Here is a 25,237-nt window from a genome sequence, read left to right on the forward strand (position 1 = left end):
TAAGATAAATGCATGCATGGGTACACTGTGCTGCCGTATCAACACAAAGGAAAACAAGGTTCCAGAAAAATACTAAACGAAACTACTATGGAGATTAGTAAAAAAAACTTTTTTCAAGCAAAAAGTATTTAGAAATACAGTATAAAACAAAACAAAACAAAACCCTCATTCCCATTTGTATCTTATTGGATACCAGACAATCCCAAACATCAAACAAAAATCAACAATGGGCCCCACTTGACCTGCTTCTATGGTCTCTCAGCTCTGGAGGAAACAGTCTGCCATTCCCTTAATTGAAAATTGTGCCTGCTACTTTATACAGTGGTTCAGATTTGTAAAGCTGCATTGTTTTCTATGCTTTTATTTCACAGTAAATTTAGGAAAAACGTTTAGAACTGCAAAGCTCATGTTTCAAGGTTCAAAGCTGTTTTTCAAGGTACAGCAACTGGAAGATAAAAACTTTGCTCTCAGATGTGGATTGTAACAAAGACTTTTTTGTTTGCTGGCTGCTTGATGTAAGCTAAGCTGAGCAGACCATTAATCGTGAGCTGAACTATAACTGCATACAGATGGTAACAAATGCTCTTGTCTCAAGGAGAACTTTCAAATTAATAAATGCAGTAACTTCAATTATTTTTTGTTTCTGTTTTTATGAATTTAACAACAAAAATGAAACTGGTTTAAGATCAGAACGATTCTTCATAGTGCAGCTATTAGATTACCATAGAATAGTTACTTTTACATTTATCCAAAGACTTCTGCTTTGCTTGAATGTTTTGGGAAGGAACCTGTGTTGGGTAAATAAATAACAACCATGAAACCAGTATTTTTGTTGAGCCTAAGTGGACATAAAGCCAATTGGTTTCTTCTTTGGGTTCCTCAGAATCAACTTAGTTAAGTAAAAAAATCATAAATAAAATTCAAGGCAAAGGTTGTTTTTTTTTTAGGACATCCTATATAACAAACATGCTACCAGAAACAAAGAGAATGCAGACAAATGCAGATAATGCATTTTGTTCACAAATTCATACGTTTGTGGAGAAGGGAATACAAAGTGGCCCCTGACTTAATTCAGTGTGAGACCATCAACTTGCAATTGTTCTGTGAGGTTCCAATAGAGCAAGAGGGAATTGTTCGATAAGTTCTTCTAAACCTGCTTTTGAACTCCTCACACATAACGCTTACGAAAATAGCCAAATAATACAGTTTTTCATTTTGTAGTATCTAAAGATACATATACACATTTTAAATTAATACCAGAAGCAGTGAGATGAAGAAAAAATGAACTTAAGTCTATTGCTTTAAATTTCACTATAATCCATGAATTTTTTGTCATGTCCGCTCTCATGCTTGTGCTATACTATTGCACTGACAGGAGTGAAATCATTCAATGAGAGATCACCTTTGCAAGTCTCAGAAGATCAATTTAGGAATGACACCTTGTCAAACTTCATACACATCTATGCATTATTACACTGTAATTTTTGTAACAGACCAGCATTTGTGACAATGATTCAAAGGTAGCTAAACTTCACATAATTTACCTTCCAACATACCATCAAGCATTTGGGCTACTACTATGAAAAGCTTACATACAGCTGCAAAGGAAAAGTGAGCATATCCAGAAGAATGAATCATTATATGAGACAAACTAATTTTGTAGTTTAGATTGATTCAGGTCTCCAAAAAGAGGAAGTTTCGGGTTTGTCTGTCAAACACATAATCAAGAGAATCAAGCTAAGTACACTGAAATCACAGGCCTGGAAGTGAAGAATTTGAGCCATTTTCTCCTGACATCTATTTAAATACTTAAACTTGTGACAAGATTTAAGGGAAAATATAACATCTTTTTATTAAATAAAGACTTCACGTAGATGGTTAACTTACTATTAACCTGAAAAAAAAGTGTAGAAAAAAGATCTAAAACTCCCATGATCACAAAACTGGAGGCAAACTTCACTGACCATCTATAATACATTTCAGACTCACCAATCACTAAATTATTCATGAGATTCTGATATATATATATATATATATATTTTAAACAGATCCTTGATTCATTAAATAAGATCTAAACAACAGTGTAGCAGATAAAACAAAGCTAGACAATTGGAAAATTGCAGTTGGAAAGTCGTGCTAAAATAATTTGTCTTCCCCCTTCTCCTGCACTATGCTTCGTTTCCTTGATCAAACAAACGAAATAGTTAAGCAGATCTGGATGAAGTACGTGCCATAAACCTTCAGCATTAAATATTTTAAGATGTAGCCAAAGAACATCCCTGGATGGATAGTTTAAGGAACAGTCAGACTTGCATCCAAAGATAGGAACTTGCTGCAAAAGTTCATATTCTATTAACAGAGAACAAGACCATAAGAGAGGAATCTTTACAGCATTATGCCTTACTTTTCACTAGCACTGCAGAATTCTGGAGAGGAATTTCCTTTCAGGGACACTTTGAATCAGTAATCCAACCATAAAATCATAGAATCTTTTGAGTTGGAATGGACTCCTACAGGCCACCTGGTCCAACTGACCTGCAATGAACAGGGACACCTACAGCTCCATCAGGCACTAAGAACCCCTCCAGCCTGACCTTGGTTGTCTCCAAGGACAGAGCATCCATCACCTCTCTGGGCAATCAGTGCCAGTGCCTCACCACCACCCTTAGCATAAAAAACTTCTTCTTCGTGTCCAGTCTAAATCTCCCCTCTTTTAGTGTGAAACCATTTTCCTTTGTCCTTTCACAACAGATTCTGCTAAGGAGTCTGTTACCTTCCTTCTTTCAGCACCCCTTTAGATACTGAAAGGCCGCTCTCAGGTCTTCCTTCTTCACTCATAATGACCAAAGTGATGTCAGTTTGCAACTAACAAAAAATATAAACCCTACCTAACATAGGTTAAAATAACAAGGATTCTTCTCATGACATCAGAAATGATTGAATGAATATAAAATTTTCTTTTCTCAAATACAGTAATTGTTCTAAGAATAATTAACCTGATACTGAAATTAATGTTCCGAAGTTAAAAAGCTACAAACACTTACCCCAATGTTGAAAGTGCCATTAAAATAGTCCAAATTTGCTTGGATAAATGAAATGTTGTTTAAACCTAGTTCATCACTTCTGTCTTTAGCACGCAAGAGAGACAACTCCTTATTTTCTATGAGCACCACCTAGATTTCACACATACGAAACAGTAAGGCAAAATAAGACTGAGAAATCAAAGAGCAAAGCTTTGTAGTTTAGTTGAGAAAACTCCTCTAAGTTACTTATATGATCTACAGAACATTAGCAGGTGACATTACTATGAAAAGTATCAAAGATCAACCAATATCAATCAGTTAGCAAATATTTTTATATATTTCCCCTCCAACTAGAACTTCCTTTTCTCAAGAACGCACCTTACATACTTACAACTACACTAGGAATTTGCATGTTTCAAATCTCTGACATAAAGAATTTTTTTGCAGAGTTATTTTTGATGGAAGTCTGGGTCACATCAGCAGGACTGGATGGTTCAGCTCTGCTGCTGGCTTCTCAACTTTGGCATCATGTTTGTTTTGAAACTAAAGAACCACTTTCTTCCTAATCAGTGAAAAGAATCATTTGGGTAGATACACATCAGTGACCAACAATGACCTCCAATGCAAATGTTTCCAAACAATTTTGTATTGCTCTCCAACAGCAGTGAAAAATGTTTATACTCAAAATGCTGTCTCTGAAGGGTTAAAATACCCTAAAAACCTTTTTTTTTTTTTTTTTTTAAAGGCAAGTCAAAGTAACCAGATGAGACAGAAGAGAAAAACAAACATACGTAACATAAGTAACTGTTTCTGTTCTTTATGTCATTTCATGAGGGTGCTCGCTACTCAACTCAGTGAGAGGTGTGAGTGAAACCTTGCATTCACTGAGTTCTTCATCAACTTCCTGTGGGACCACTTCTGTTGGTGCACAGACATAGTCCTGCCCAAGCCATGGCCAGAAACATACCTAGCAACACAGCTGAAGAAGAAAGCAGCCTCTTGCTCCTTTCATTGAATTCCATCTCACACAGTAATTTCTCCAAAAACAGGAGAGTTGGAGAAGAGAATGAAAACATCTCCAATTCAGTGTTCAGTGTTGGGAAAAAAAAAAAAAAAAAAAAAAAAAGAAAAAAAAAACCTTTTCTTTTTGCCCTTATTTCTACAACGCAACATTACAAAGGCAAAAGTTACAAGGAGATTGTATTCACGTATTAAATGCTTCTTCTAAAAAAAAAAAAAATAAGCCAAGAAAAAATCCTCTTCAATCACCGCTTCAATTGAGCAGAATTCACTCCAGACTGAGCATAGTACATATATACAAGTACAAAGTGCAACAATAACCTCCATAAGATTTCTAATAGCAACAATGCTATCATATTACAGTTATGCTTTCTTCCTTGAAAGGAAAAAAAAAAGAAAAAAAAAAGGGGGAGATGCAGAGGCACTGCCAGACATCCCTCTCATTACAAGGGCTTCATCTCCGTATAAACTTTGTAACACAAACTTACGGGCATTGTTAGAAAACAGTAATATCATCCATGAACTGTGTTTAGTTATTTTGCTCTGTCAATGCACATCCAATTACATATGTGTACTCTGATGTACATTTGATTTTTTGTTTGTTTTTCTCTTCTTTTTCTGAAGAGGAACTTCTGTTCTAAGCTTCCCTTTTCAGCAATGGCATCTATGCTTCTCCCCCACTAATACAATGTGATAAATACAGGTACTAATGAAATACTGCTTTATAGACCATAAGCCTTCCTAAAAAGTAACCGTTTTGTCTTCAAGATTATTCTCCCTAGCAGCACATCTTTTTAAATATGCTTATTAGAGAACAAAAGCTCACACCATCTGTACTTTATATTTAGAATTTACCTGACATGACGGCATCATGTAAGCAAGAACAATTCCAACGTGACCCTGTGGAAACAAAAACAAACAGTAAATCTGTGAGTCACTTTTCAATGTTAGCGAGTCATTTCATGCTGAGTATCCCCTAACCATTGACAGAATGTCCAAAAGCAATTAACAGTTCAGCATATGTACTTTCACCTTGCAGCAGCATTCATGTACAACTACAAAGATGAAAACCAGAAGAAACTGCAACAAAATACACCTTACCCCTCCACTGCAGAAATCCACAATCACATCTCCTGGCTTAGCAAGTTTTTTCACTGCTGCTACCAAATTATTCAACTGCTGCTGTTTCCTCAGAGCTCGATCTCTGGACATCTTTCCTGAGGATAACAGAGAAAATATCTGAACAGTGATGAGCAGTTCTAAACATAGGATGCTTCAAATGGTTAACAGCAAAGCACAGAATATCTGAAATTTGTGGCTGAAACTAAAAAATGTCTAGAGCACTTGGGCATCCAAATTCACTTTCAGCTATATTTACAAATATTTGATAGAGCTTTCTCTCTGCCTTCACAAAACCCTACAGCTGTTGCTATTAATGTGTCCTTAAGAACAAGTGAGAATAGCCTGGTATACCTGCAAATCAGTCAGAAACAAGGCTCAAACCTATTCACAGTAGTTGCTGACAACACGAATGTATACAGTATCCTTATGCATCTTGTTTTGAAAGGTTGTACTTAGGTAATTACCACACTGTCATACTAAAATGTGTACCAATACTCAATAGATATTAAGAGAGTGGACATAACCTCTAACATGTATTACAACATATTACATCCTTTTGCCAACATAAAATAGTACATTTTATATCATTAAAACCATTGATGCATTTCCAATTATGCTATAAAAGTGAGTCCTAGAAAATAAAACATTCTATTGACAAGAAGGTATGTAAGGAGTAGGGATATGAATCCTTTGCCACATTATGCAAAATAATAACATTTTAACAAATCATTTCTTTCATCTGACAGGAAAAGCTTGGAAAAACTTTATTATAGACCATATTGTAAACTGTAATTCCTCATATGCCAAACTCCTATTTGAACGACACTCTTGCCTGCTTCCAATTTTCTTAACTCTTTTTGAAACACCTCCAGTTTTAACTGAACCCAATGGAAGAAGCAGCATTTCAGCATATGCAACATCAAGGTCTGTAGCATACCAAAGCAAGAAACCCAGCTTGTGAGTCTGAACCTATCAGGTGTCACAGGCAGGTATTGTGATATTAACACATACACAAAATGCTATATCTAAAAAATCACCCCTTCATAGATGCTGAACTTATTTTTACAAGCATTGGTTTCTCACAAGTATTCTCTTAAGTATTTACCACATAGCCGCTAGCAAGGCAAGTACTTAAAGATCATTCACAATGTAAAGACGCAAATCTACTTGGTACAAGGGTTTTAAAATTCAACTCTGAACTCGAAGTTATCTCTGCAATTCATTTAATGGGCTTCTTTGTAAATGCATTTTTCCCTGGCAACTTTTGTATTGTGGTCTTATGCCTGCTTTCAACTTTAAATCTTCTTAATTTTGAGAGCAACCAGGCAGACAGCTTTGTTATTAGTCCCCACCTCTCAGCACATATTAGCACAACTACTCTGAGCTGTTTTCTTGTGGCAGACTGAAAGACAGACCACATCTGCCAAGTACGAAACAGCACATAAATCCCTGCTCAAAAATGCTCTTAATTGCCTTATCCAAATTCTGTTTTTATCCCCCAGTCCTAAGGTTTTCCTGACATGTCTGGGATTTATCAGTATTGAGTATACCTACTGAGAAACCCACTGAATTCTCATTCTGTGCAAAGTCAGCAAGTAGATCCTAGCCACAAAAATCAAAACAAAAGCTAACAGGTCTCATCAGCAATTAGTCTTCAGTTAGACAACCAGCAAGTTAATAAGAAATACTTTCAGACATATATCAATTGATAGCCTTTAAAAACTTTCTAAAATGCAACTCTTCACAGTTACCAACAAGGTTTAATCCTTACTGTGAAGAAAATAAGTTGCACACATTCCCTTAAAAGAAAGAAAACCAAGCTCAAATCAATAGGCCTTTTGTCTACTCTACCTCTGTGTTCGTTGTGTGGTAGCTAGAATTACAGAAAGTGAGCAAGCCATGACACAGCCTGTAGGGAATGTTAGCATGGTGTGTGTGCTCGTCCTTCACTACAGAAAACAGACATTAAATTCAACTACAACTTCTATGTCTAAAAATACTACATCTCACAGTGCATTTCTCAACCCTTGTCATTATAAATAATGCTTAGCATTGTCTTCAAGAATAATGAGATATGGTACCTTGATAGTTCATCCTGACAAGGCAAAACCTTGAAGAACGTGACCTTTTCCTATAATACACTGAAAAACCATTAAGAAGTGCTTTGTTCCCATTGCAAGAACTCAGTTGACATATTGCCATACAGTCTTAGAAAGATTTACTTCCATTTCTGACTAACGGTTGAAATGAAAATATTTAATTTGAATTCGTAAATCTAACATTACTGCTAATTCAGTCCTTGTCAAGCAGGACTTTAAACTTTCTATGGCACTTACAGCTTTTGCATTCTTGCACACAGAAATGTCATTTTTCAGCCAGCAAATACCCCTCTGTTTCTGTGTCACTTTTTGTCAGTGCTCAAGTTCATATAATCCATCAGTCCTCAAATGATGCTTCACTATTTCATGAGTAAAACCTGAAAAGCCATTAAAGTTCCCTGCAGTAAAATTCAAACACAACCTGTAAGGCCCTGTCCTTATTTCATCTTGTATCTTGTACATTACACAGAATAATGTAGCAAGCAGCTACCAAAACAAGGACACAGGCACACAATACATACGTTCTACAATTTTGTAATGTTACATACTTCTGCTTTAGCACATTATCTTTAAGTAGGTTTCCCACAATCCTCAGTTAACCAAATGATAATGTAAAAGGCTGCTTCTCAGATGAAGATAGAGCACACATACTGCTACACTGATTAAGGAGACTTGATCTTAATACCACCAAAATGCTCAGCAACTATAAAGCAAAAGCCGTGAGAGACAGTTTTATTTTTTATGCTAATCCAAGAAAGGTTTTCTGAAACTAAGGTTATTTTTCTTCCAGTGGTTTCTATTGACAATTCAGCACATTCTAATTGTTTCTTTATACTCAGTTCCTGTATCATCATCAAGATGAAGGGTATCTCCTGCTACATTATTTTTTGTTTCTCCTGGGGGGCAAGAGGGTTTTCTGCTTGTCTGATTTGAGGGAGCTTGCTGGGCTTTCTCATAGCTATTATTATTATTATTATTATTATTATTATTATTATTATTATTATTTTCGCTTATTATGTACCATACTTACCAGGTTAGTACACTCAGAATGGTTTCCTTACAGCCCCTGGAAAAAGCTGAATTCAAACAGATGAAGAATGCCAGCTCAGCTAACATTTATAAATGAACATTCTTACTAGCCAGAAATCAGAACACCTTATTAAAAAGAGCCCTGCCAAATCTTGCAAGAAATATAATTAGCAAAGACAACAACTAACTTCACTGTAACAAAGAAAACATCAGGTGTATTCTCAAAGAAAAAGTCCCACTGTTTTTGTTTTCCACTGCGTCAGTTCCCTTCAATAATCCAACAAAATTAATATCCACAATAGGTGACTTTTCCAAATCCCTCTTGCTGAAAAGTAAATAGAAACATTTAACTCAGAGCAGCTTCAAAGAATTTCAGAATAGGTAGTTTATTACTTTTATCACCAGTGCATAAAATAAGCCATCCTTTTCTCTAATTCTGGAGCTAGTATTAAAAGATCCCTAACGTACAGTCAAAAGGAGCTCATAGCTGATTTGTAACAATTCTTGTTGAAAGATTTTCAATATAACATGCTAGTAAAGCTTAAGTTTCACACCATTCGTGGTGAGCAATCACCTGCTTCTTAACTCCTCTACATAGATGACTCAAGATGTGTTATCATTACTTTTTTAATTGCCAGAGATACAGCACATTCTACCATAGAATCATAGAATCACAAGGTTGCAAAGGACCTACAAGATCATCCAGTCCAACCGTCCTCCCATTACCATTGCTACCACAAGCCACTAAACCAGATCTCGTAGCTCCTCATCCGGAAGCCTCTTGAACACTGCTAGGGACAGTGACTCCACCGTCTCCCCGGGCAGCCATTCTAGTGCCTCCTACCATACTTCATTCATCTTAGTTATTTAAAGACTAAACCATGTGCTCAGTCAGGTACCTTGTGGTTAGTATCAACATTTACTTTTCCAAATGTAAATATCTGGAAATTGTTATTCTGGTCTCTCTTACCACACATTAGGTATGTGTATTTTATTTTAAAGAAATATAATGTGGACATAAGTTAATGCAGGTACGCTAGAAATATTCCAGTGTCTCATGCTTTTTCAGTATGGGCTTCCTGCATTGGCTGAACTTCATTTCTTCTTAAAACAGTTTTCCCATTGATTTAATTTCAAAAGTAACTGAGTTGGAACAAACAATACATTATATTATATATATATATATATAATAAAAAATATAATATATATACAATGCATATAATATATAAAATATAGTGTATTGTATATATATTATATATATTATATTATATATATTATATAATAATAAAAAACCTGAAAAAATCTTGCTCCGGTTGCACATTCCATCCTTCTGCACCAGAATTTTAATGCATTAATACTATCAGGGAACATCCTAGGACTTTTGTTAGTTTGTTTTTCAAATCACACACATGAGCAAAACAGAGTGAACCAATAATAAAAACTAGCAACATTCACTGACAACCAGCCCTTTTTTGTTACTGTTTTCCATAACTCACCTCCATTTTTCAACTCCCTCTCCATTAACTCTTGGAAAAATAAACTATGAACTCAATGATCCAGGGAAAACAATGTTTGACAGATCAGGTTGCAACGAAGGAAAACCTCATTTTCCTCTATTTTTACTACGAAGGGTATTCTAAAATAACTAATTCTACAACATGCCTGTTTCAAGCAGATAGAAAGATACCCCACTACCTGCAGTGTGTTATTATCAACAGAAAGAATCAGGAGTCAGTTGTCAGGAATGCTTTTTATTCTTGTCCCCTGAATGGATGTTTATCAGAACATATTCTGGATCTATGAAGTTTGGAAACACACTTTATGAGCTGCACGCCTTCACTAGTTGGTAACAAGACATGCTGACACTTACTTTTAAAAAGATACAATAGGTACATTTGCTAATTCTACAGCCTCATGCATTTCTAAAAGCTGATATCTTCAGTATCAGTAAAGGAAGAGAACTGCCATTAAGCAGTCTCAGCATGCTGTCCATTCAACTTTCCCTATCAGATCACCAGATATTTTCATTGTTAATTTGTGTCTTAGCTATTCCAACATAACATAGCTTAGCATCACAACAATAACCCAATTTTGAAGAAAGCTATCGCTTTCTTTTTTGAATAAAGACTATATACTGTCCTGGCGAAAGTACAGAATGAGCATTTAGTCAATATACAAAGCCAGAAATTACAATCTCAAAGTATTCACCATTTTTCCACTGTATACAGCCTTTTATGATCGAATGTGGTGACATTTTAGCTACAGACAAGGAAGTATGAGAACAGAATGCAAAAAAGAGTAGTTTATATAATGTTTAAACTATAGGGCAATAACAAAAAAAAAAAGAACAGGAAAGGCAACTGAACTCCACAAGAACATTTTATCAGTTTTAAGATGGGAGTCCCTTCCTCCTATCTTACTAACTAACCTGTTCTTTATTAAGGCAAGCTTTGCAAAACAGTCTTATCATTTTAGGCATAAAAATATAACTTCATCTCACACACTTCATCTTAGTGTAGTCTAAAAAGGTCAGACAGATAAGAAAATTGATCTTTGGCAACTTAAGCAGGAATTGAGCCTGCTTCCCTTTTTGTATAGAAGAATTTAAACACCATGAGAATGTCACTTTTTAAAAAAATAAAGACCAACAGATCAACCTTTAAAAAGAAATGAAAATTAACACTGGGCTCCCTCTGAATGAACACAACTATGCTGTGCTTACAATGTGTACTTAGTTTGTTCCACGTGGGTTTTTTCTTTGTGTATTTTTTGTTTGTTTGTTTGTTTTTAACCAATTTGTACAGTAAAATTTATATTCTGATTTTTTACCAAAAAGCAACCCAGACACAAATAGCTAACTTCATTTTCAGACACTTGAGTCATGATTTACGCCTTCTGAACTATATATTTTATACAAGATTTTGAAGCCTTAAGATGTATCCCCAAATTAATGAGTATCTATTTATTAGAATCACACTTACCTCTGATGTTTTCCATATCATAACATTGTCAACAGCATGGATTAGAAAAATTATGTATCATTCCCTCTTCCAAAACACGAGGTTAGTTTTAGAATTGTGTGATCCTGCACATTTAAGCCAACTGACCATATGCTCCATTCATTCATTTACTCATTCCGAAGCCTTGAGATTCAAAGTCTCAAAGCTATTTTTCCAGAATCCCAGAGGCCAAGGAATTATAATTCAAAATGAAAGCAAACAATATTATATGATCAAGGGATTTTAAGGAAGATGCCAAACACATTTGCCATTACAGAACCGTGAGAAAAAATGACATGGCATTTGCCCTTCCTCTACTTCTTTTTCTCTTTTTTCTTTCTCCCATAGGTTGCTTCTCCTACACTCCTCTCTCTTTTCTCCTTAGCCTTTCTCCCTTACCTTCATTCTTCAGTATCCAAACTGACCTTGCTGGATTACACAACCAGGTAACATTGTGAGGTCCCATCCAACCTCATATAGGTGACGAATCTAAGAACAGGTACAGGTAGTAGGATTGCTAGATCCCTTGCTCAGAGTGAGTGCCACAGCAAACAAAATGGCAGAAAGACTTGTACGAACTTCAAATTTAAATCTATTAAAGTATGGTTAGAAGGAAACTATGCAACCCTGGGCTGTACCTTTCCTATCAAGACTGTGCCCATCTCCCTTCTCATTTGCCAAAGATTTGTGGGATCTTACAACTGAGACCATAAAAATTAACAAAACACATAATCTGTCCAGTTTGGTGTGCAGAGGTTACTCTAAATTGAACATGCCCTTTTATACTTAACAACAGTTCTACTATAGTCATAATCCCTCTACAGCACTTTTTTCTTTTAATATGGAAAATGATATTAGTTTTTAATCAGCTTATGTTCTATGAAAAAAAAACAAACCAAAAAACTTTTAAAAGGGAGACCCATAGACTACAGGGAGATGTTCAAGCAAATAAAAGTAACCAATGGTGAAAAAAGTACACATACATTTAGGATACATGTGCTAATTTTTGTTTAAAACCAAAAATGAAAATATTTCAAATATTATGCTAAATATTATGCTAAATAGCTACAAGATGTTCACATTCAAAATGCACTTCAGTGCTTTACTTAAAGCAAGTAAATGTTAAAAGTCTGTGATAAAATAATCAAAAGTAACATTGAAGGATGCCTAGCTCTTTATTTATTCAACCTCTTTCTGAAGCCCTTAATTATTTCTTCCTTTTAAGGAGAAAATTCAAAGCCTGTGGTGTAAAGCAACCTATAGTAAAAACAAATCACCAGTCTTTTACAAGCAGCACATTCAACTGTTCATTCCTTTTTCAATTTCAACCACAGGCTAAACATTCTGCATTACAGAAGTCGCCAATCTTGCAAAAAGGATGTGTTTGCTAGAAGGTATGCTTCCAAGGTTCTCATACTTAATGGTGAAATGCTTTTTTAAGTGTACAAAACACGTGCAGTTAATTACACCCTACTTAGCAATTTATAAACCGCATGCTTTCCTTCCAGCTCAGGTGAATTCACTCTAGTTAGCTAAACGCTAACTTAGAACTGAATATATTCAAATTTTTCTTTTGCTGTTCTTAAGCATAAACTAACATGTGACATGTCTAGAAACAGTGCTGTGTAAATGTTTCACTCATGGAAAAAAAATAAAATAAAATTCAAGAATTTGGTAGTATGCTTTGAAATTATCAGCCCCTATGAGCAGAAATAGTAGATAAAAAGACATTTTGTTGGTGTTTTTTTGGTCATTTTGTTGTTTTATTTTAAGAACTCCTTACTTTTATGCTGCAGAAGTTACAAAGCTATTCAGTGTTATGCATGACAGCAGCAAAATCTGAAGCTGAAGGAAGACAAACATTTAGATGATTAGAATATAAACTAACAGTAACAGGAATAAACAGTGAAACAATTACCTGTGTATCAATTCCACGCATCTTACATGCAGCATTTAACATTCAGGTTATTAGTACTAGCTACACTTCTTATGTTTGTTCTATTTGCTCTTTCCATACTTAAAATTCCACTTTTCCCCTTCTTCCATTGTATGTGTTTCTGAGTAACACTCCCAGAAAATGGTTTCCTCTTACCAGTTTTTCATAAACTTTTGTTTCCTTAACCCTTCACCTTTTCAGGTATCTTAAATTCACCTGCTAACATTCAACAGTACCTCTTGTTGACACACTTCTCCTGCCATCACTGCAGCTCCTCTCTTGCTCCTTTTCCATTATCTTACTGCTCCTCAGCAGTCTGCTCTTTTGCCTTCACTTTCCACTCCTTATGTCTACACTCACTTTTCCCATGCAGCAAAGTATTTGCTTAAGAAATATGACAAGGAGGAAAGCACATCAGTACAAACCTTCTTCTTTCAGGGGAAAATAAAGGAAATGGAAATACAACCCCTGCTGTGCTTAAGAGTGGGAAAAGGTCTCTGACCTCAAAAGTAGTGCTGTTTTACCTAACACAATATAATATCAAATATCAGCAACACCCAGTTTTATGAGATGGCACTGCTCATTTTCTGCAAAATTTCTTCATACTAAATCATCATTGTCCAATGGATACTATTTTTTGTTTGTTTATTTCATTATCTTTTGTAATCTTAATATCCTGATTTGCAGCTACTGTCTTGCTGAGAAAGAGGGACGGCTAATTCCTACTGAATTCAGCGCTCGTTAGGGGCTAAGAGAGGCTGCCTCTCGCAGAAACAGGAGACCTCCTTCCCCAGCGGAATGCAGAGACAGCCTGGATGAGGTCAGAAGAAAGGCCAGAAGCCCCCACCTGCCACTCACACTCACAGCTGTTAAGCAGAGGACCTTGCCTCCAGGGAACCAACTCTTGCATGTTAAGAAGCAGCCTATGCATAAGGTGGGCAGGAACGCAGTGGATTTCCCTTTCTGAGCTCCTTATGTTGAATATCTCAAACTGTTCAAGAAAGAAAAAGTAAGACGAAATGATTGTGCCATTTAAGGAGTAGTGAATCTCAAGTAGGTAAAGTGCAGACCTACACACAACTTCTGATATGCATTGTCTCCCCAATTACTAGAACAACTTCTAAATAAGCAAACAAAAAAATCAAGTATCTGGAAGACTCTTCTGTCTGATTTGCCTGCCATTAAAAGAAAGTCTGCATTAATAAATCAGAAACAGGCAAAAACTGGTTTAGGAAACAGACGTGATTCATTTGGCCTCTATGGAACAATCACTTCTGAACAGACAGCTATTGGACAAGAAGTATTACTTACAGTTTAACTTTACACATCATGTCTGCTTACTGTACAAAGGTTAATGTCTATAGGAATCCCTCCTAAACACTTATCCTGATGAAAAGGAACTTCCTATGCTGCAAAGGGTTTGATGACCAACTTCTAATTCATTGACATTTTAATAAACAAGTAACCACATCATTTCAAAATGATTGGATCTGCATTCTAAATGCAGCCATTTTAGTTACACGAGGAAAGGTCAAATGTGTATTTTTGCATTGTCTTATCTACACCGGAGTTATCATGGCACTTGAAGCTTGATCCTATATAAACCTGGAATTTATGAAAATTTTTCTAAATTCAATCCATTTTACTGCATAAAATGAATGCCTCTGGTATTCATGTGGTTTATGTTAGTTAAAAGGGCTAAAAAAACATTCAAGCGTTCATAGGAAATATAAGAATTAGAATATTCCATCATAAGGTTTTAATTCAGGAATATTAACTGTTTGACCACTCAGCTATTTTCTTTCCATTTCACACTTTTATTTTTAAATTCATTTTTCTTAGCCAAGTTTTGGAAAAAAAACTAAATGAACTTCAGGTTAGACAATAAACTCCACTAAATCCTCTGACTGTCTAGCTAACTAATATGCTATCTACACACTTTTAAAGTGGATCAACAGATTTGGATAAGCACAATTTGAATATCTGATGTCTAACAGCAGTATCTGCTTTCGCCAGGTTACCAGTCTGTAATGCTGACCATTAGCGTTAAAATTTGAACTTCTCTTTCCAGTCTTTTCCCTCCGTTGTTTTCTCATATGATGAGCACAAATGAGTAATCCAAAAGCAGATGGAGATGCCAGTCCCTTAGACATAATTAATTATTGTTACTGAATGCCAGCAGTACAGTTTCTCAAGTAGCTTAGTATACCACAACACTGTTAGTCTTTTGATATTTTAATGGTACTCTGGGTAACCAATTTGGATCAGAAGCAGCACATTACTTCAGAACTGTTGGCTCTCCTCTTGAGGAACTCTGTATTGCATCTCTACAACTATGCAAATCCAGACCACTTGGCTGAACAACAGCAGTTCATTAGCGACAAATACCATTTACTGCAAACTTTATGAGAAGGATTGTGAAGTTAAACCATCCTGTCAAAAATAAATAAATAAATAAATAAAATAGATACACACAGACAGTAACATTTTGCATTAAATTTAAAAGAATACAATGGTATGAAACACATTTTAATGCATTTTTGAAGGCCAACCCACAAGGAAAAAACACCTCTCTAATAAGACAGAAGAGCCTTATGCTATATAGTGCAAACATTAGCACAGAGCACATGCAAAATAGCAGTTAAACAGAGACAATGTGGGTCTATTAATTCAAGCCATGTTTAGTTGCCTACAGATAGAAAAAATTTTAACTCCAGATGATCCACTGTAAGATCACAGTAAGAAACACTACTGAAAAGCTAAACAGGTATACAGTTCTGTAACATAAATATAATGCCATTGAAAAAGGAACAAAAAAATAGTCTTTCCCTACTGACATTAATAAGAAATAAATATAACTCCAGTTTCAAGGACTGTCACAGGTTGATTCACTTTCCTAAAATCCAAAAGAAGTAGCAAAACTTAAGCTTCCAAGGCAAAGAATATTTGCAATAGGCATTTCCTGCCCAACAAATGATTCCAATAACAAAAAACCTCCTTTTACTTGTGCAGTAAGCTGCTTTTTGCAGGGTGGCCTTCTGTATTATTCTTTCTAGCTTATGAAAGCAAATAGCCGGGAATAATGCATAAATCCCTTCAACCACCTTTGAAACAGAAAGCGTAATTTAAATAGAAAAAAAGTTAATGAAACAGCAGGCACCAGCCCAGTAGTTTATTAGAATCCCCTAGGCCTTGCATTTAAAGAGCCGTAGGAAACAATGACATGACTCATTTGGCCCTTATGTAGCAACTGACCAGCTGGATGCTGGACAAACAACAGTACTCTCAGCTTAACTTTGTACAGTAAACAGACACAATGTCTAAACTACTACCGTATTTAAGGCCTTGTATGTAAACAGTAAGGTCTCACAAGAACCTATATCCAGCATGGAAACTCCATATTAAATAATTTAGAGGAGGAAATCTATGAGTGTTTTCCCACTCTCTCTTGTCAACATTGCTTCTTTGTAAAAAGTAAAGACACCTGTGTTTTTCTTCCCTCTGTCTTCTGATACATTTTAATTACTTTATTCTACTTTAACAAAATGAGACAAGCATCTTTAAGGAGAGAGAAAAACTGGATAGTATGGACTGAAGTCATTCAAACAGCTCGCTGAATTTCCATAAATACTTCAGTATTGAAGCCAGCAGAAATAAAGAACTCTTTTCCAGTAGAAAGTAATCAGATGAAACTTCAGTGAACCAACCAACAAACCAAGCTAAGGCTACATCTGCCTTCAAAAATTTATAAAGAAAACACATATCTAAGTGCCGGAAGGCAGGTTCACCAAAACATCTGCCTTAGTAAGAAATGCGATTAAAATAACATGAGATAAATACATAACGCGCATAATCAACCTGCTGTAAAACTGGGATCGGAATGTAGTCAACAATATTAAGAGCAGAAAGCTACTCTAAGTCCCAACTCCAGATCAAAGAAAAGTATTTTCAAATGGAATACACCAAAGACAACAGAACTTCAGCAGAGTGCAGTGCAGCATGTTAGGGGCCAGCGATTACTAGATGGAATTACAGAGGGAAAACCTAAAAAATGCTTATTAGTCTAATTTAAACAACTTGTTTGTACCGCTATAAATAGGACCTATTTAATCTTGACTGTTTTTTTCCTGAACTTTTCATCCCATCTCCAAGAACATCTTTATCTCTGGGAAAATACACATTAAAGAAAAATTTTAAGTGATTGTTACTTTGATGACCCAATTAAAATAGTTACTATCTAACATAGGAAAAAATCATTTTAAATGCTTTTCATAATAATCACTCAGACAATTCTATTATTGTAGTCTCTAATTTTAATTGAAATCTACATGCAGGAAGGCACAATTTCCTCTTTTAAAGGAATTGAGAATAACTACAGTCCTTTAAAAAGCAAAGTAAAGTTCTAAAACCAGCCTTACAACCTGATTTTGTGACTTCATCTTATCTTTCTAATGTGCAGTAAAGTTCAAGATACTCCATGTAAAGTAATCTGTTACTGCCATTATCCCTTCACTGCCTTCCCACCCTCTCTCCCTCCAGTTAAGAAAGGAAGGAAGAAAAGGCAGTAAGTGTGCATTTTATTGCCATAAGCTATTCATTACCATTTGTTAAAAACACAATAATGAAATACACTTTCAAACAGCTACATGTCTTAAGAATGCACTACAGATTATAATCCAACAGGGAGGATTTCTCCACAAAATTGTTCTGTGTTCACGATGTGTTTGGTTTTTACTTAATGAATTATTATTGAAAATGCCTCAGAAAAGTAAATGAAAAAAAAAAAAGGGCTTTTTCCCATTTCTGACACATACAGAGGTTAAGTCAGTTGGGAGATTCAGATAATACAGAACACTACTATACAGTGTTTTTTTTATACAAAACTGAAAGAACATGTTAAATAGAGTGAGAACCTTAACATTTATGTGATTGGCTTTGTTTCTATCCCAGAGTAGCAACTCTTGACTGAACACCATTAGGAGCTGCTACTGTTAAGAGTCCATAGAATCACTGAGGTTAGAAAAAACCCCTAAGATCACCTAGTCCAACCTTCTACCTATCGCCAACATTGCCCACTAAACCATGTCCCCAAGTACCATGTCTTTACTTAAGCATCTCCAGTGACAGTGACTCCACCACTTCCCTAGGTAGTCTGTTCCAATGCCTGACTACTCTTTGAGAAGAAATTCCTGAACCCCCCGGTGCAACTTGAGGCCATTCCCTCTTGTCCTACCCCTGCCTTACCACAATCTCCTTTTAGACAGTTGTAGAGAGCTATATAGTCTCTCTTGAGCCCCCTCTTCTCCAGACTCAATAGTCCTAGCCTCCTCAGTCGCTCCTCATAAGATTTGTGCTCAGATCCTTCACCAGCTTCACTGCCCTTCTCTGGACACTCTGGAAAATCACTTCCCTGCTCCTACTGGGTTCTCCTATTTCTAATGCAAGACAGGTTGCCACTGGCCTTCTTGGCCACCTAGGCACACTGCTGGATCATATTCAGCCAAGCACTGACTCACACCCACAGATCCTTTTCCTCTTTGCACCTTTCCAGCCCCCCTGCCCTAAGCCTGGAGTTGTTGCAGCCAAAATGCAGGACCTGACACTTGGTGAAGACATGAACTTACATAGCCCTCAGGGAAAAATATAGTACAAAATCTGCTCATTTTTCTGACAACAAAAATATGAATGCACACATTTACATTGACCCGTGTGCTCTGAATTCAGCACAAAGCCAGATGATGCAGCATCCACAGCCAACCAGTGTGTTTTGAGGAAAGTCACTGCAGTGCTTTTCAGCTCCACCATCTGTCATTACAATGCCTACAAGCTGATTTTTAAATAAATTTTTCTGATATTAAGGCTCAAATATGATTTCAACATTCTCTGCCATGTAGTCTACTTTGCTCCTGACAAGAAGGACGTAACCCTAGATATGATCCTTAAATCACAGTTAGAATACAGAGAAAAGTAAAAGATGCATTAGCCATAATCAAAGAAATAAAATGGAGGATGCAAATATAGGAAGAGCGTAACCTAACCTTTGGTTACAAAGCAGCTAGGATTTGAAATGCTCTAAAAAAATAAATCTTCCTTGAAGATATGATTTATATTTTACTTATCCAAAATTAATTAAATCCATCAAGTGGGATCACAGCTAGGCCAAAGCATTTGGTAACAAGCAAAAGAGGAGGAATGTCAAATACGTGCTGTAGATAAGATGGAAAGTAAAACACTTGGCAGATGTTTTTAAAGCAGCATACAACTCAGGATTAAGAATTATTCTGTTAGCTTAAAATTGCTTTTGCTTTATTTTTCAAGAAAAACAAAATTTAAGTAAGAAATCATTTCCAACCTTTAAAAATAAATAAATAAATAGATAAATAAATGAACTTCCCAAAAAAAAGACTGGGAATGTAGGGAAGGACTATGGAATGTTTCACGCTCAAATTGCTTCACAAAAATTGTACAGCAATAGATTGGGTTTGTATACATTAGAGAAGATAGGAACAAAAACAAAGTTAGCGTGATGGTTATATTACTGATTTGTATTGGTTGTCATATTGTAGAGCAGATGAACTATAAGAAATCATGTAAACAAACATTTCTGTAGTTAAATTTACTCAAAACCTATTAATGACTTGCCAATTGTAATTACTTTGCATAAATCTGAAACACATTTTCACAGGAGAAACCTGAATTATAAAGAATGAGTCTAGAAGTGGGCTAGCAACGGGATGCTCAAAAAAGATCTCTGCTGCCTAAACTTGTATCATTAAATAAAGTCACTAGGATCAGTGGCTAACTTAAGAAAGCATCAAACATCCACATACACTGTATGTTACTTCAAAATGCACATCCTTCTCTCAAAAACTAGCGCCGCTAACAAATGTTTACACAGAGGACCCAAACTAACTGATTTACAGCATTACAGATTTGTTGCAAGATATTTAACTTGCTTGATTTTGAACCAGGACACCAATGAATATTCATTTTTGACAGTGTAAATCAGAAATGCCATACTTCCTTTTGAAAGTCTCAACATCAGTGAAGATCAGTCATTGCAAGAAAGAAAGAAGCAGTTCTACAGATCTCAGGAAAACTACAGGACAAAGAGTTAGAAGACTGATTTTCACAGACAAAGTGTGTCACAAAGAAAATAAAATTCCATTTATATTGATTAAAAAATGAAATGTCTTCAAAATAAAAACCACCGTAAGCTATTCAGGCTGAAATTACAGGATCTAGGTGTAAAATTTGAGATTAGCTTCTACATTATATTCTACAATATAAGCACAGCAACATTTATTTTTGCTTATTTTCAGTCCAATACAGAAACCACAATTGAATGCAAATAGTTTCAGAATTGGTACAAAACCGTAAAGTTGGGGAGCTACTTTATGGTTCACTTACAGGGCCAAATCAGCTGCAAGTAAGTAAGCTGTTCAAGGCTAAGCAGTCTTTCCTAACCCTTTATCTTGATTCTGGAAGTTGCTTAGGAAAAAACAACTCTAGAATCCCTGGCTACAAGACCCTCCATGGGACTTTCCTATTGTTTTATGCTTGCATGGTAAATAATATCTTGTTTTCTTCCACCATCTCTTCCTCTTACTCCCATAGAAATCACAAACAAGTGCTAGGTCAAATCTAATCTAATTGAGATTTTCAAGAGAAGCGAAAGCCAGCAGTAAGTATTGGTAAAAATGCATATCCAAGCAATTATTTTAAATTAATATATTCATGTTGTCTTAGAAACAACTGCACCTGCCTGGATAAAACAGAATGAAGACTTGCTGCCATAACATACACACTTGGTATAAAAAAAAAATAAACAAAAGAAAAAACCAACCAACTAAAGGCAAAGCAAACATGTAACCCTTAGTATGATCTTAGGCTTAAGCTTCGATAATTTACAGTTATCAAAGATAGAGCTATCTCAGCTAAGTTATTTCAAAGATAGTCATATAACTGAATTAAGATCAAAACACAACATTGCTTCTATGTTAGTTAAGACTTAATTTCAAAAGGTTTTCATAGTTTGTGGGAAATAAATTTGATGGTAGTGAGATGTGTAAAATGAACTGGCTATACATCCTTTCAGACTGTCAAGTGAAGAAGGACGGGATATTAGGACTGAGATGCCCATTAACTCTGCCATGTTCTAAATCATCATATTTTCTTCTATAGGAAATGATCCAAGTGAAATCTAAGTGCCGGGCAGTATACAGAAGAAGTTATGGAGTCAGATCCTCCTAGGAAGAAAGTTGGACAATCTCCAGACAGCAAGCTCTTGAGGCACAAGGTCTATAATTAGGGGCATATATAAAATTAAGCACTAGAGAGGATTATAGATCATGTGGCAGCTAAACAAGTTCTTAAATTATTTTTGAGAACTTCTAGAACCAGACAAAAAGTGAAGCTTCCTCTTATTGCAAAACATTAATCTGTTATTACTCTGGGGGCTCAAAACGCAGGGGTTTTTTGTGGGGTTGGATATTTTGTTTGTTTGTTTGTTTTTGGAAAATTAGCTTGTGCTGAAAAGCTTTAATCTAGAATAAATGCTTCCTATCTATGGCACTGATCTCTTTAAGTCAAGTCAAAATTCAAGTGTCTCCTCAGAGCTAGCACAGACAAACTTAAACAAAAATTCCAATTGTGTGCTAATTTGTAACAGTTACAGTAGCATGCCAATGTCTAATTCAGATTAGATTTGTACTACAAAGAGATCTGGCAATGAAATCATTGCTTCTGTTGAGAATTTTAAGGAGTACATGAACACAAACAACAGAGAAGTCCCTGGCTTCAGTACTCTGGAGTCCAACAGATGTCCAATACAATTAGAAAGCTCAAGACAGCAAAGTATTCACAAACTGCAAGTGAAGGAAGTCACACCAAAAGCACCCATGATAACAGCCATGGTGACATGAGAATAAGGCAGTCTCTCATACTTATTTCCATGGTTTGTTCTGCAGCAAAATAAACTGAAAGTGTGTTGTAGTGCACTTACCAAAAGAAGACGCGTCCAAGTAATGCCTTCAAGATTCATGGCACAACAACAAACAGGGGGCTTACAGAGAACGAGAAAGTTGAGCATTTGAGATGGAATAAAATATACAATTATTATAATAAATGCTATCAGTGACACAGAAACATAAGTATGATGCAGACAGATAAAAAGATAACATTTCAAGCAAAATATTCCCAATATCACTATAAAACACAAATGAAATAGGGGGCATGGTTGTAAGTATTATCAAAGTTGCTTCCTTCTTATATAAAATGCACCTGCCATCTTTCCTCAATATACTGTTTAATTATGTCCCACTGCACTTGCACCAAATGATAGGAATGGCAATGTCTTTAGATGATGAAGGATAGAAAAGAAAGTTTTCATACCTTGAATGTCATAAAAGCAGCCTAGAATCATTTACAGACTTAGCTGACTTTCAGTTCAGCCTTCAAAACATCAAGCACAAAGTCTAGGCTAGCAAGGAGAGTCTGTATAACACTAAGAAATTTAAGAGTTCGTTTTTGTATTTTCCAGCACACCCTTCCTAATAAAGGAAGGACTGCAGTGCAACAAGAAGAGCTGAGGTGAAAACACTGTCCAGTTTACTATTCATTTATCAAAGTGCCCAGAACAGTTATAAGTCCATACCACTTTGGGAGATGGGTCTATATATGCTTCACTTCATATTTCTTGTACACAGTAAAGATCTGCAAGTGGGATACTGAGAAGCATTTAAGCAGAATTAAGAGTATTTCAACAGTGAGTCACATTAGTAACTTCCAGTTAAGGACTTCTTCATGTAACTAGTAAGTGAATGCTGTCTCAGCTTTTCTACTTGCTATACTTACATGTGCAACCAAAGCACAAACACAAAGACCAAAAACTTGGTGACAAACTGAAATAAATCCTTTTAACACTTATTTATTTATTTATTTTTAAGTTCATGTTCCACAACAGCAAGGAAAAAGGTTTTATTTCTTTAGATTAAATTTGACTGATTTTAATTTAAGGATTATTTTCCATTTTTCCTACACTTGCAAGATAACTCTACAAAGAGCTGAATTTCCACTTGCTTTAGCTTTTCAAAACTTCTAAAGTTTTTAAAGGATGCAAATTCCTTTTGATATTGTTATGGTAAGAGGCCAGAAATTTGACATGAGACATGCGCCAAAAATTAACTTGTCAGAAGATATTCCAGACCATCTGGAGAAGATGCATTTCAAGTACAAAATAATTAATACCACCTTCACTAAAACACCAAGCATACAGTAGTCTGGCCTTTCCTTCATGTAATTAAATCTTAGAAAGTATCAGACTACTGAGAAGAGATTATGAATCACTCACAACAAAATCCTCTATTAAGTTTAGGTAATTTTTTTCCCTTAACATATAGCAGAGCTGTTTTCCTCAAAATTGCTGATTTAAGTGTACTTTAACTGTAGCCCATGAACCCACTTTCAGGAAGAGAATCATAGAATCACAAAGTTGGAAAGGACCTACAAGATAATCTAGTCCAACCATCCTCCCACTCCCATTGCTCCCACAAGCCACTAAACCAGATCTCGTAGCTCCTCATCCAGACACCTCTTGAACACTGCCAGGGATGGCGACTCCACCACCTTCCTGGGCAGCCATTCCAGCACCTGACCACTCTCTGAGCAAAAAAGTTTTTTCTTATGTCTAATCTAAACCTCCTCAGGTACAACTTGTGGCCAAGAGCTAAAATAAACTCCTGACCTTATTCAAAGTGGGACTGTATCCAGATCAAGCAATGTCTTCATGGTTCTTAACACGAACAGAAAGTACAGGTGGAAACAATAAGTAACTTCGACAGAAAAATTCCTTCTTATCTCATATGTTGTCACAAATGATTTATGGACTGGAAACAAAATCTGTGCCTGAATTTGACAACAGATAAAAACTGGGTAAATGAAGGTATGTCCAGCCACTTGTACTGCCATTAACTTTAAGACAGCATGCGACACTGCTTCTGCCAGAAACATTAGTTTCAAACTATGTTTCACATATACAAGGGTATCATATTGCCACAATAAAATGTGTTGTGGTCCATAAACTCATCATAACATGTCAATGGAGAGCTCACAGAAATCCACTAAAGCAGCACATAACTTGATGATACCTCAATAGTAACAATTTCTGTACTAAAGTGAGGCAGTCCTCCACCTCCATCCCTAGCACATACTACTTTTAAACTGCAAAGTCATTCATATTGTTTGACTGCATTTCTGAAAAAAACTGCCTAGCTTAATAATTACAAAATAAATCTCATTTTTATTTATTGTGACCACATTGTTAATTGACCTAAAAATCAGCCAACCACAAACTCTGGAAACAATTAATAGCCTCAGAAATAACTCATTCGGGATATTTCATTTTCTTAATATTTAATAGAGTATCATGAATATAATGCAGACCTCAGCAAAATAAGATTTTATTTTTAAAAAGTTGTGATGGTCTAACAACTTTTCAAATTGCTCTCTGATGTTTAAGTTCTTTTACTCTGATCTAGGAAATCTAAAAAACACCACAAGTCTATCAACTATCTTAAGTTCAAATGATACAGACTGCTGCATAAAGATTTCTGTTTAGACATGCTATAATAACTAGTCAGCATCAGTGCTATATTATCCTCACAGTATTGAATACTTCACTAATACATATAGCAGGGAGGGATTTAAATAGCTCCAAGTCAAGAACAGACTCTTGAACAGCAGTTATCTAGCAACTTGGTGTGTTAATCTTATTAAACATGTGATGAATAAAGTTAACCTCTCACATCTTCTCACACTATAACCATTTACTCACAAAGAGAAGTTTATAGTTCATCAACTCTGCTGTGGAGTTTGACACTTAATTCAATTATTCCATTTAGCTTACATAAATAATGGAAACACAGCAAGGTCCTGAATTTGAAGCAGAGCAGCGCCTGATATTATCAGAATAGCCAGAAGATTAGGAGGTCTAAATCCATACAAGGCCTC

The 25,237-nt window shown here is 35.6% G+C and overlaps 1 protein-coding gene across 3 annotated transcripts in view; it reads right to left on the reverse strand.

Annotated features, from left to right (window-relative positions):
- Nucleotides 1–25,237, reverse strand: part of GSTCD (glutathione S-transferase C-terminal domain containing) — a 47,897-nt gene that overhangs the window by 8,770 nt on the left and 13,890 nt on the right. For 2 of the 3 annotated variants that reach the window (XM_085546634.1, XM_015861427.3), the window contains exons 6-8: nucleotides 5,145–5,260; nucleotides 4,899–4,943; nucleotides 3,045–3,173 (exon numbers count right to left, since the gene is read on the reverse strand). In XM_085546634.1, coding sequence (XP_085402760.1) covers nucleotides 3,045–3,173; nucleotides 4,899–4,943; nucleotides 5,145–5,260 — 290 coding nt within the window. Of the gene's footprint in view, nucleotides 1–3,044; nucleotides 3,174–4,898; nucleotides 4,944–5,144; nucleotides 5,261–22,245; nucleotides 22,293–25,237 lie in introns of those variants that run through there. The other variant, XM_085546635.1, reaches the window with a different exon arrangement.

The sequence above is a fragment of the Coturnix japonica genome, chromosome 4 (genome assembly GCF_054131305.1).
Source record: "Coturnix japonica strain WE chromosome 4, WE-NBRP24, whole genome shotgun sequence".
Taxonomy (NCBI): Eukaryota; Metazoa; Chordata; class Aves; order Galliformes; family Phasianidae; genus Coturnix; species Coturnix japonica.